The 13,138-nt window shown below is 54.8% G+C and overlaps 4 protein-coding genes across 4 annotated transcripts; 2 read left to right on the top strand and 2 right to left on the bottom strand.

The window, feature by feature from the left end:
* Window positions 1-2,392: 2,392 nt before the first annotated feature.
* Window positions 2,393-5,559, bottom strand: N7474_002327 (uncharacterized protein; the record flags this gene model as incomplete). The annotated part of the gene is made up of 2 exons (XM_057193742.1): window positions 2,393-5,296; window positions 5,347-5,559. The coding sequence occupies 2 exons, from the start codon at window positions 5,557-5,559 to the stop codon at window positions 2,393-2,395; spliced, it is 3,117 nt and encodes a 1,038-aa protein (XP_057055097.1).
* Window positions 5,560-6,021: 462 nt separating this feature from the next.
* N7474_002326 (dienelactone hydrolase family protein) lies at window positions 6,022-6,934 on the bottom strand (the record flags this gene model as incomplete). The annotated part of the gene is made up of 4 exons (XM_057193741.1): window positions 6,022-6,626; window positions 6,685-6,732; window positions 6,782-6,852; window positions 6,906-6,934. The coding sequence occupies 4 exons, from the start codon at window positions 6,932-6,934 to the stop codon at window positions 6,022-6,024; spliced, it is 753 nt and encodes a 250-aa protein (XP_057055096.1).
* A 1,651-nt stretch (window positions 6,935-8,585) lies between these two features.
* On the top strand, window positions 8,586-10,942 carry N7474_002325 (putative C2H2 finger domain protein; the record flags this gene model as incomplete). Its single annotated transcript, XM_057193740.1, has 2 exons — window positions 8,586-8,625; window positions 9,384-10,942. 2 exons carry the CDS (start codon window positions 8,586-8,588, stop codon window positions 10,940-10,942), a joined length of 1,599 nt encoding a protein of 532 aa, XP_057055095.1.
* A 771-nt stretch (window positions 10,943-11,713) lies between these two features.
* N7474_002324 (uncharacterized protein) lies at window positions 11,714-13,122 on the top strand (the record flags this gene model as incomplete). The annotated part of the gene is made up of 2 exons (XM_057193739.1): window positions 11,714-12,559; window positions 12,613-13,122. 2 exons carry the CDS (start codon window positions 11,714-11,716, stop codon window positions 13,120-13,122), a joined length of 1,356 nt encoding a protein of 451 aa, XP_057055094.1.
* Between the last annotated feature and the right edge of the window lie 16 nt (window positions 13,123-13,138).

The following is a 13,138-nucleotide window of genomic DNA, read 5'->3' as shown; positions in this document are numbered from 1 at the left end:
GGCTGCCTGTGCGAGGAGCGCTCGCCGGAGTAATCCGAGAAGTATGTCATGGAATACATTGCGGACTCCGTTGCGAGCCTGATCCTCGAACGAGATCCTTGTTGAAGCTACACCCGACTAGGGCGTCGGTCCGAAGGCTGACCCAAGGACATTGGCCAGCGCTGGGCAACAATCAGTCATGCAGGAAGCGATCTGGCTGCCATTCGCAATTCTGTAACGACAGGGGTCTGATGTGGGGCGTATCGTCAAGGTTTAATTAAGGATCATCTGGACCCCGTAGTGCGTTACAGCATCGCCTTGGCGTCGGAAAGCGCTCAGGAAGGCTTAGGATCGACCTTCTTTGGTTTTTCCACACCTTCAAGCGAGGCTTCTATGACTGGAGTCCCGAACTAGGGCAGAAGGGAAGGTTCTACGATTAATCATGCGACGATCGGCAGCAACAAGAAAAGGGGTTTTCTTCGCCGACTAATTCCACTGGCTCCGTCGCTAGCAGAGAAACTGTCAATTATTAGTTAACTATTCGTCCCCGGACCTGCAAATCCTCAAGCAGTCCTCAAGCGGTGGCCGCGATCTTCACGTCGGCCAACCATCGTCAGCGCCAATGAGGGCCCGTCGGTCCCCGGTAGCGTGGGCTGCAGTCGCCTCTCTACGACACCTTCCAAGGGAGGATGCTTTCCTATTATTACTTCTTACTCGACCGCCGGTGATAGTCGAAGCAGTCAAGGCAACGTAGGCCCCGCACCACCTTCTCCTATCCAGTACGCTCTGGGTAGAAGATCGGCGGGCAGGTTTGGAGAGACAAATCCGAGGAGGATGTCCTATTGGGCGTCGTGTGGGTTCCATTCAGCGTCGTGCAGGCTCGAGGGTCCGGTGTGACGCGGCGAAATGTTAAGCACGCGATGTGAGATCTGGCAGTAGCGTGATAAAACGGGCTCCGCATGGAGCAAATAATAATGTAATGTACCAGACGAGCAATGCTACTCCGACCACATGCCCGGCACTTGGCCTCGGTTGGGCGATCGGCTCATGTCTCAACGGGCATTAATTAGGTTATTAGGCTTCCATCCTCAGATCTAACGTATCAAGGTCCAGGGCTAACGCGGACATGCTCGTTTGTGGGTGAGTTAGCCAAGTTAAGTAACCTAATAATCCGGAGGAGAACCCTTCTCGAATAACGATGGCGGTGATGTACTTGTAGTACTCGCACTGGAAATTCATCACAAGCTAGACCTGTCCTGGTTTAGTGATTTTTTCAAGTGCCGACAGAGCAGAGCCGGCATCAAGCCTCCGAAGTAAAGATCTCGTCTGTAATATCCTCTATGACTTCTTAGCCGTAGGAATAGCTGTATGTAACAGCAGCAGTGCCATCGAGTATCCTTCGGCCTTTTGAGCTGTTTAAAACATTGGCCCCGATCGTCGGCTTTGCCATCACTGGAGACCAAGGCATGTTCGGATCAACTCCATGGCCACAAGATTTAAGTAGAAATGTCACGAGGTAGGGCTTCTTGCAGCCAGTAGAGGTATACATTGCCACGGAGCGACTTTGCAGGGTTCTTTGGGTTGGCTGTAGCTCCATAATAATTGAAAAGCACGGCTAGTATATACTCCGTATCTGTATGTAGTTATCTAGTAATTGCGCTCCTCCAAATCAGATGACTCTATGGCCAGACCTGAGCCGGCACAAACGAGCCCTATGACGAAAGACAAACAACTCAACGAGATCTCGCAAAAGCAGCCATGCTATCGGCGTCATGTCGAATGCAGTTAGTACATGCGCCATACCGTTGCTCTCGGAATCTCCGATCGCAAGCCTTGGCTTTTGCCCCGAGGTGGACACCCGATGCAGGGACCTGACTGGCTTTCATCCGCCAGGGCGATAGAAGGGCCCAGCGGTTTCACCATCGTCGGGCCCATGACTCCTTGCGGCCAGGCTCGGCTCTCGTTCATGGGTCATCCTTTCTTAACTTGCAACCTGCCTTACGCGTCCACCCAAGCAAATTTCCTCACTCGGATCGCGCCTTATCATTCGCTTATGGTCGGAGGGCCGCTTTAGTTCTGTTGGCACAGAGAAAAGGAAGGTAGTATCTTAATTTTGGGGCGCTGCGGCTGTGCTGGCCTTTTATTTCGTTTACCCCCCGCCCTCTGAGCAAATCATCATGGAAGAAATGCCGTTGGCCCTAATTTCAATGAGAAAAGGGGCGGCCGCAGCCAACGTCAACACTGTTCGCGCGACGTTACACTACTAATCACGCCCATTATGTGATACGGCTATTGATGCGACTTCTCGCCATGCAAGACGAACTGAAACTCATGGAGTTCCTGCGCCGGAAATAGATCTGAAATTAATAATGCAACATTCGATCTTGGTTGAAGCGTGTTTATTTCGATCTGCTTAATCGCCTACGCGCACCACCACCCGGACGTCGACGGCCCTCGCTTCTCGAACACAACACGCCACACATGTCCGCCCAGATCGCCCGATGATAGCATGGCAGCCGACGGAGGCGCACCAAGCCCGCGCATATGTTTCCTTCGTTCGATCTCCTCGTGCGTCAATGACCCAAACCTCCGGGTTGGGGAGCGACTCGGCTCTTCGCGTGGCGGATGGAATTGATGAACGTGATATCACCGGCGGTGCGGACATGTTGGCAAGAGCGGCCAGTGGGACATTTTGACATGGGAAGAACCGGTGTAGAGGGTGACCCGGTAGACGCGCGCGCTGGTACAATCTGGATGTCGTAGACTGGTCCATTTCATGGCTCGAGCTAGAATTTTGGTAACACGGGGATCCCAATGGTGGACGGCACTCGTGTGCGGAGATGAAGCGTACGTTATACTTCAGAGGCAAAGAAATCATAGATGGGGACGTGAGTCCGGCACTTGAAACCGCGAAGGACATGGATGCCTCGTCCGCAACCATGATGTTCTGGCTGTTGGGGGTTCGGTAGCCGTTCACAGACAAGTACAGCGCCTTCAGATCGACGGTGGCTGTCGTCTTCGCCGCATCCTTGGGGAGCGTGAACGCTTCTGCGGTGATATCACCCATCCCCAGCGGCGTCGACTCCATTGCCAGCCGGCCGCCCTGCTTGATTCGAGCTTTGCTTGAGCTGCCCAACACCTCATCCACGGGGACCTCAAACCACCCTTTCTGCAAGGGCTCTAGTGTAGTCGCATCGTGGGGAACTATATCGCTGTTGATCCAGCCCATACATGTCTTGGCTCCTTCCGAGCTGGACAAGACTCGTCCGACAATGCATGCCTTGCTCCACCAGCTCCGACCTGTGTACACAAATCCTCCGTAGAGATTGACCATCGGTCCCAGCTGCTTTATCGCATCGGGGTCATTCTCGAGGAGAGTAGCCATGAGAAGATGGCTGATACCCTCCCCCGGTATCACAAACCCGGAGAGCCAGCTCCTAGAGATCCAGCCCAGATCTTCGGCCTCATGCTGGTCACCGGTTTCGGATCGCGGGTTACGGAGCTTGAGGAGCCGTCGAGATGGTTGGCGAGTGTACATTTCTTCCTTGGCCAGTGACATCGCCGGAGTATCCTTCGTGGTTTTGTCTGGTCTCGGGCTGACACAATTGCGTACCCTGGGAAGTACGGGATTCTCGCTGCTCCCCAGTTTAGACTTCATGATGGCTTTGAGGGCGTCGATTCTCGGCCATGAGATGTTCTCCGCAAAAACATAAAGTCCTTCCAGCTGCTGCCGAACATGTTGCGAGCTCAAATTGCACTCCCAGGCGGATCGCAGATCGGCATGCGAGGCAGACAAGCCACGACGGGTGAACGTCTCGAGTAGAGAAAAGCGACGGGGCTTATCAGGTGGCCGAGAGCCGTCCGAAGGTGACTCGGATTGCGACAAAGCACATGTGATGTCGAGACTATCAAGAAAGCGGCGGACGACAATCAGATCCCAATTCACTTTTCCATTCATCAGTTTATCGAAATTGCGTAGCTCCTGCACCGTGATCGGGACACCATGCGGATCGTGCAACATCCCGACTCGGACGAATGCGTCCAGGCGCAGAAGTAGCTCGGCCGCCAAGAGCAACTGTATCAAGAGCCATTTTCTCTCCATGCCAGGGTTCACCCAGGACGCCCGCGACGATCCCTCGGCACACATTCTGATATCAATGCAATCTCCATCCTCATGCGGAGGTGGCTCCCAGAGCACCTGGCCGGCCCGGAAGCGCCATTCGGGCAGAGAGAAGTCAATCCACGCTCCGGGGGTGGACAGTACCACCGTTAATGTTTTGATCTGAAATTTGAGGCTCTGGGGGTGACTGGACTTCGTCTCTATGGCTCGCGGCGGAGGATGCAAAAAGTGCGTGTAGAGGGTATGGTGAAGCTCCTGTGGGGACTCGATATCCAATATGGTCTCGGTTGATCCATCGAGGAGCATGTCGTGGCGGAACTGCCGCAAATGATTTAGACGTTTGACCAGAGACCGGAGGTTGATGTCTCGGATTCCTATACGTTTCCAGGCCGAAGGGCCATCACAGATGAGCCGATGTCGGTCATGTACGGCACCACTGCGACACTGGGAGTAAGGATCATTATAGTGTTCCATCAATTCAAATGCTTCCGTCGCCGGAAGCGAGGAGATTCGGCGCATGCTCGGGGGCGGTCTAGGCTCCGGAGGGCCATTGTATCGAACAAGATCCGCGACTGCAAGCTCGAGAAAATGCCGGAATCCCACTGTACCCGGCTCCTGTCCATTATTCGACAACATATTTGGAACCTCGAAGACTCCAACGTCAAAAGTCGCTCTTTTGGGACCACCGGTCCGGCGCCAATCATGTAGCCGAATGGGCACTCCCCCTTTCACTGCCCAGTCGTCTGGAACTGGAAGATGTGCATGAAGTGTGCAGAGTGTGAATGATGCATGGGGCAATGGTTTTCGGTCCCACAGGTGCTGGATAGACGGATTATGCTCATCCCAGGGAAAGACGACCTGCGGATACCAACGCCCGTGCTTGCCTTTCTCCAACAAAAAGTGCGGTGCGCCTGATAGAATGGCTTTGATATCATTTTTGGTTAGCACTTGATGGCCCGGGCGAGCCGAAGATTCGGTATTTCCTGATTTCGGTCGGTCCGCAAAGCCCAGCCGATACTCTAAAAAATCTTGGATATTCCCGGGCTGCTTTGGTTCGCCCTGATCACTAATTGTAGGTGACTGGGGGGTGCGCCCTGCATGGGAAGAGGCACCACTTGTGTCGTGCTGACGGGCATCGCCGCCCTTCTGCGACCCTGGCAACTGGCTGGCCTCGACACGAGAGGAATGTCCGTAGCCCTACAGCTCATTAGCTAGAAGTTTTAAAAAGGGACAGGCTGCACGCTCACATGCTCCTCGGAAGTGATTGCCGGCAAGGGCATGCTATCACTCCGCCTTCGGAAGAGGCCGTGGAACATTCCCTCGCCCTGGGGTTCATCCCGGTGAAAGTCCAAATGGGAATGGTGGATATATCGATGAGATGGTGAGGGCCTGGGTGTGTCGGCATTGTTTACATTAGGTGCTGCATCCGACTGGGAGCGGCGACGGCCAAAGAAGGACATCGTTGATGGCCCAGTATGGCCGTGCAGTTGATTTAACCGGGCTGTGTGACATGCACTATTTTACCCAGCTTCATTCTTCGAGGATCAATCGCAGGCCACGCAACCATGAGGTTTCTTCTCTGGGCATGCCAAATCGTGGTTTCGGCTTGTTGCGGAACCCAAGGAACAGGGCGGCGGGGTCGGCAAAGGAATAGATAGTAAATTACTATTGGAGGAACTTCGAGTACGGCCGAGGTCTGGCCAGCAAGGTCCAGGAATGTGAAGAAGCAACAACAAAAGGCGAAGGGAAGAATGAAGCCCGGAGTGGCTAGTCATGACGTTTTCCTTTCCACGACCACATTGCCCGCCATGCTACCCCCATTATGTACGGACAGACTTTTACGGTTAAGGCAGTCATCGCAAACCACATTTTGATTGACGAAATAAATCATGATTTACATTTCGAGTTCCTTGGCTCTTTCCTCACGCGTGCTGGTGGAGGAACTCCAGAGCGGTCTTGTATCCACGCTCGTATTCCTTCCGCACCTCGGGGTCCTCCAGATCCGATCGCGCGGCCATCCAGCCGTGGATCTGCGTTGAGAAGGTCTCGACGTGATTGGGAACCTTTAGGGCGGCCTTGAACGCGTCGACATCCTGGGCCGGCTCGTCCTTGGAGGCCAGCATGGCCATGGGGACATTCACGTTCTTCGCGTCCTTGGGATCGACCATGGCCGGGTGGCACTGGACCGCGGCCTTGAAGATGGTGTTGTCAGCGCCGACGGACAGCGTCGCAATCTTGCCGCCCCAGCAGTAGCCAAGGATAGACCACTGGAAGCCGCCATCCGAGGCGAGCTTGTTGGCCTCGGCCACAACCGTCGGGATCTTGGAGAGCGTGTTGGGCGGGGCGGCCTTGGTCTGGAAGAAGTTGCCCAGCTTCTGCTTGTGCTCGTCGGTGGTGGGCGGGTACCACGAGATGTCGGCCGGGCTGCCCTCGAAGAAATCGGGCATGAACACACGGTACTTCTGCTCATTGGAGGTGGCCAGGATGTCGGCTCCCTGGATGGTCTGGTCAAAGAAACCAAAAATGTCTGGGGCTCCCATCAGTCTCTGCTTGGAGTCGTTCTGGCCTATGGGCTGATCACTCACCGTACACGACCAGGATGGCCTTAGTGGCCGACTCGGGGCCGGTCACATCTGGGCAGGGTCAGTGGGATTGTTTCTGGTTGTTCCATATGGTACGTACAGGTCTTCAGGCCATTGAATGTCTTGTACTCCCCCTTGGCTTGGTAGCCCTTGGAGATGACGGGCGGGATTCTGCACACCGGAGTGGTCAGCAACAGGTTAATGGCAGCAAAGGTGTCACGCACGAGCAACAAGCTTTGCTAACACCGGACATGGCTGCTGAGGAGCAGTGGACAGGGCGCGTGTTGCGGGGGGATAGTTTGGACGAGGCGAGGAATGTCCTTCGCAGGGGGCTAGTCAGAAACGGTCTGTACTGCATGAGAGGGACGCACAAGGGAGAATAATTCACCACGAAGTCGAGGCCAATTAGGGTGGGTGTGTTGTGGGAGGGAGAAGAGAAAGGAGAGAAGAGCGATGAACTGGGAAAAGAGGGACTCCTCTTGGTGACGTCATTGGGATCTTCAGTGGGCATTATCTTTTGCGACCGGTGGGAGAGTGAGTGGGGGAGTGCGGAGGATGGTGGGGGTCCATAAGAGAAGTAATTCAGTGTTTTGATACCTAGTGATCGATGTTCCCCCATCGAGATCATGGAATTAGGGCATGGGCGGTAGTCCTGTTGCGCCCGTGGGTCTAGATAGGGAAGTATATATATCGTTGTTTACTCCCACCACCACCACCACCGACCACATATCCATCTATCCCTACCCCTATTCTACCTGTGAGATCGCTTCGATCGACTGGGTCTGATCGAGAGTTGAGTCTGAAAGAAGAGCTGCCTAGGCATGAACTATTGCCAGACACCAAATCTGAGGGTCAAGTGAGACTATCAGATTGGTTGGAGGCTCGCCATGAGACGGGGAGAGAGGATAACAGGGTGCTACCCCTGTTCACCGATCTAGATGAAGGGATATGTCTGCTAATGCTGTCTGTGAGATATACATACTCTCATCTGATGGATCCAGTCATGGGCAGTGGTGTCAGAGGAGTCTCCCTCCCCCCTAGGGTTGCCCATTTCACTCCCCTTTCGCCATTTCCTAGATACTCACCGCGCCATTCAGCCCTGCCAGCAGTCCCCATCGCCGATCTCCCGGCCCTCGAAACGCCCTCATTGCTTCGAGAAGATCCGCACCCACGCCTGCCGCAAGCCTCCTCCAAAGCCACATCGGCAGGAGCCGACGCGGGCGACGATCTGTTGGGGGTGGAGATGTCCCAGGGTGCCACCTTGCAGGGACCTGGACAAATCGGCTGCGAACCGATGGTGATGGGTGCAGTGACGATCCGGCTTATTGTTTTTTATTTATTTTTTGTTTTGGAATGCGGCTCCTCGACGCGTATAACCAGGCCAGACCCGCACACCAATAGATTTTCATTTCGGGAGAATTGGCCGGCGGGCTGGGAATAAGTGCAGCCCCGATGGCAATAATATTAATCCATGCACCGTGTGGAGAAGACTCGACGTCTTGCAATAATAGGAGGGTCCGAGGATTAGACCGACCGAAAGTAACCCTAACTCAACTCTGTAACCAAGTAAGTCACCCACTAACTATCGGATGCATTCCATGGATGCAAGCGATGAACAGGCTAATCGTTTAGGAAGAGGCAACGCTGCAGGCCAGATCGTGGGTGGAGCCCGTGCAAACCACTCCAATCACTCTATCATAGGACCAACCTGGGACCAATCGGCGGCGTCTCACCGGCTCGGTTACTTTGGAGGGGCCAAAAAAGAAAGAAAAAAGAAAGCAGCACCAAGCCAAGGGAGCTGGCTGGCATACCGGAATGGCCAGAGTCTAACTGCATCGGCCCTCGCGCCCACACGCGGAGCGAATGAGATGGCTCGCTGCTCGCTTGCCGCTGCCCGAGCACCCATGGGTCTCGTATTCTGGCCATTCCCGGCCATGTCCGTGCGTCTCGACTCCTGATAGATAGGGGAGAGAAAGAGCGAGAGACAGAGAGAAGCTGCTAACCTAGGAGACCCGGCTAATATCCGTGTCTTGTTTGGCATTCCTAGCGCAGAGCAAATGGTGCTAGGTAGTGGCGACTTTTTTTTCATTATTTTTTCTTTCGAGTAGTGACTTCGTAGGGAGTTTCTCTTTTTCTTGTCCGACGCAAGGAGGCGAAAGCACAAAGTAGTCCCCCGGTGGCGATCAGATCTCGATCCTTCCCTTTTAATATGAAGATGACTCGGAAGGGCCAGCCGGGGGATAGGCCCAGAGCTGTCAACCACGTTGCCGCCCCTCGCTTTCTTTGCTTTCCTTTTCGCTCTTAGGCTAGACCCGCGTGGACCATAACTAACACATATATCCTTCTCCCCCCTCCCCGCGCTGTTCCCCTTCGGCGCCTCTTCCAACGCCACGCTATCTCTACTATTAATCTATACTACTGGCTCACTACCTGCCTGCGGTGCTTTCCCTTCTGCTTTCCCCCCTTTTCTCTCATCTTACTCTCACTTTATCCCCTCAACCATCCTTCCACCCAATCCCGCCCGCAGTCTTTTCTGTGCGACTTCTACGCTTTCTTCCGAGATCATGCACGTCTCGCGCACTCGGTGGCCGTGACATCTCACCCTGATCCCCGCATCGTCGGGCTCGTCTCAATTCGCGGCTTCATCAGCACCACCACCACTACAACGCCCAGCGTCTGTTTGATCGCCGCCTCCTGAACAGTCTCGCCTGAAACACTCTCCACCATCCTCTCCCCCGCGAGACTGGGCTTACCAGTATTCTCTCCGATCGCAAATCCCAGCGATCGACGGCCGCCCCTCCTGGATCCATCTAGCCCTTCGGGGGGCTTGCCTGGAGGTCGAGATTGGGCATTGGGCCACTCGTACGCTGCCCCTACCGGCCATCTGTCGCACCCGCCGTCTCTCGGCGACACCCCTGATCTTTTTGCCGTGCGCGATCCGTCCGCCAATCTGGCGACACTCGCAGCACCGGGCATGAGCACCGCGCTGGACGCGCTGGCAGCCCAGCCGTTGAATGCGCGCCGTGCCGGAGCGCCGACCCTTCCTAGCTTTGAGCTGCCGCCACCACCCTTCAACCTCGCGGCGACGTCCAAGTACCCTTCGCAGCCCAGCCAGCCTGCATCGCAGGCTCCAGCCAGCGTCGGGAACCTGCTCACGCCACCCGCCACAAACCAATCCGGGGAGAGCGCCACCCCATCCCACGCGCTGGCGCCTTCCACCGGGGGATCCTCGGATCTGCCCTCATACTGGTCCAACCCTAACCCGTACGCAGCCGGCCCGCCGCATGCGCAAGCCTGGGCACACTCGGTATACCCAGGACGAAGCTCCTTCTCTCCACAGTCCGGCCTGGTGGGTCGTTCCTCGTCCATCACATCTCCTCCTACCACAGACGGTCTCTCGACCCACGAGGTGCCGTCGATGTCTTCATTTCCACAGCCGCTCCCTGCTCCTTCAACCATGCCCCATATGGCTGGCGGAATTTACCCACCAGCTACCTCTCCGCCGTCGCTATCGTCAAATGACCCGTACGCCCCAAAGGCGCAATCCATGTACGGCGCCTCTCCGCCGCTGATCAGTCCGCACCAAGGCGGATTCGCTCACCTTTACGGGGGCCCCTCCCCCGTGGGGTCGGCCGGGCTAGGCATTCATGCCCAAGGGCGCATGCCCTCACACAGCCCGTCCGCCGGACACCCACACATCGGCTTTCCTCGCCAGCCGTGGCCGTCGTACTCTCTACCGGCCATGAATGGTCCGATCATGACGAATGTACACAGTCCGAACACCCCCATGTCGATGATGGGAGGCATGCAGGCAGGCCTGTTGCCCGGATTCAATAGCGGCCATGTTGCGAATTCACAGCACCTATATGGCGCCCACCAACCGCCGCATGGCATGCCTGCCCCGGCGGCTGATCGGCCGTTCAAATGCGATCAATGCCCGCAAAGTTTCAATCGCAATCACGATCTCAAGCGACATAAGCGGATTCATTTGGCCGTTAAACCGTTTCCTTGCAAACACTGTGACAAGAGTTTCTCCCGCAAGGACGCATTGAAGGTGCGTATTTTCCGCCCCCGGCCCCCTTTAGCGGAAGTTATTTCTTTTTCGATTCATACTGACTCCCTCTCACAGCGACATATTCTCGTCAAGGGCTGCGGCAAAGACGACACAGATGATCGAAACCTAAGTGGGGCTGCTGACGAATCGGTCAAGAGCAGCGGATTGAGTGAGGACGGGAGCCCGGTCATGAATGGACATGTCTGACGGGTCAGACCCACCTCATTTCTACATTTTGTGCATTTCCATCTCTCGCAAACCTCCATTCGTGTATGTATATGGAGACCACGAAGAGGGAGAGTGTATCTACAGTACAGGCCTTGGGAGTCGGGGGTTTGATGGCTTTTTTTTCCACTTCTTGTTTGGCGAAGGGTGTGTTGCGTGTGATTCTGGCATTTTTTGGGATGATTTGTTGATTTGATCTTCTGCTGGACTACTGTATGCGCTTGTTTTTTTCTTCTTTACAGCCTGATATCATGTGTGACGGATGTACTTATCTCCTGTTTCTTCTTCTGTGATTCAACCGAAGCGAGTGATGAACTGATAACCCGGTGTCTCGGCTGCTGGTGTGTTCTTCTCAGGTATATATGGCCGTTCTTGCATCATGTTCAGACCCACCCATCTAGCCGAAGTATTTCTGGAGCCAGTCGCCTTCTAGCGTAGACAACGGGGTACAACGGTGGCTAATGCCTCCATCCCCCACCGCCTCTATTGAGTACTGGATCGGGAAGCGTGCCCCAATCCTCTAGCCCAATAGAGATCCTCCCTGCCCGTGGCAGTTTCGCTTGAATAGACGCCTCCACCGCTTCCATCTGGGTCTGATGCAGCTCGGAGATTATATTTGGGCGGATGGCAAGTCTGCCGACATGTATGTCCCACCGGGCCAGAAAAATCGACTTATATGTCAAACAGACCCCTTTCAGACATAGGAATACAGCTGTCCATAAAATTCCTTCCTCAATTATATACTTGTTCATCATGGTGCCTCGGGGGTTGAATCTCAGCCCCTTCCTTGCACTCATCTTCCTTGTTTGCTTCGTGGAGCAAGCCGCCGCGTTGCGCCAGCCCTCAGTGGCCATTAATGCCAGCATCGACCTTGATTTTCTTCCCTGGACATATCACATCCCTAACAAGGTTCAGAATAGAACTAGTCATGCTCGATTCGACATTCAAACGCCATCCAAGACCCTTGACCCGGAGACGTTGCTAAGCTTGGATGAACCCCAGATAGATGTCGTGAACGCATCCGTTTTCGACTGGTGGTACTTCGATGTCGTGTCGGATGTTGACCCCGGCGACTCGCTGGTCGTCACCTTCTTCACCTCATCGGCTCTTGCATTCCCATTCCTGAGTACGAACGAGTCTTCCGTTCTCATTGCGTACCTGTGGGCATCGTTTGCCAATGGCACCGTCTTTGCGGATTTCATCCCGGCCACCATGGCCACCGTTGTCGGTGGAACAAGCAATGTGTCCAGCACGGGTCAGTGGGCTTCGACGGGCTTCAGCTGGGCCTCCCAGCGGAGTAATCTGTCTCAGTATGAGATCACCATCAGTTCGAAGGAAATGCAAGTTGAAGGGCGGTTTACTCTGACCTCGGTGGGTGATGAGAATGCATGCACTCTATATAGGTATAGATCGAGTATTGACGCTACGAGACAGCGTGCCCCTCTTCATCTGCCGTGTGGGATCCAAGAAGGAACAACCACTCTCCAGGTCGCACCCCATATGGGGTGGGCTAACCTCGTTCCCGACGCCACGGGCATTGTTGATCTGACAATCCATGGATCGCTGCTGAGGTTCCAGGGCCCCGGGTATCACGATAAGGTTAGGACAACATCACTTTCATGTCCGATCTTTCCACTCCTAACAATAATAAGAACTGGTCGGACCGCCCTTTTATGGAATCAGTCCAGAGCTGGTACTGGGGTCATGGCCGCCTAGGACCGTATTCCCTTGTGTGGTTCAGCTACCTCGCACTAAACGACCCTACCAACACAACCTACGTGAGCAGCTATGTTGCCAAAGATGGCCAAGCGATTGTCTCATCTTGTAATACATCGCTCCTCGCAGTTCATCCGGTGGGCACTGCGGGAACTACTGGTGGGCGATACCCACCTCACGTTGGGGATGTCCCCGAAGGATTCCGACTACAGTTCGACTTGGGAACAGAGGGCTTGCTGAAGGTTAACGTCTCCGCGGGAACTGTGGTTGCTGGTGACGGAGAGTTTTATATGCGGTGGACTGGAAATATGACCGGGAATATCGCGAAGAGCGAGAGTCCACTGCAAGATGCATGCGCTGCAGGGGGCACAAAGACAACGCCCATTTCACAACCCTCGTTGCTTGCTGGTGTTGCAGCATTCGAACAGTTTGCGCTGGTAGAGTAAGGCATTGATATGTAGA

This window comes from Penicillium riverlandense, assembly GCF_028828495.1.
Source record: "Penicillium riverlandense strain IBT 135883 chromosome Unknown utg000002l_segment0_segment0, whole genome shotgun sequence".
NCBI lineage: Eukaryota > Fungi > Ascomycota > Eurotiomycetes > Eurotiales > Aspergillaceae > Penicillium > Penicillium riverlandense.
This window is presented reverse-complemented; position numbering and strand designations above follow the sequence as displayed.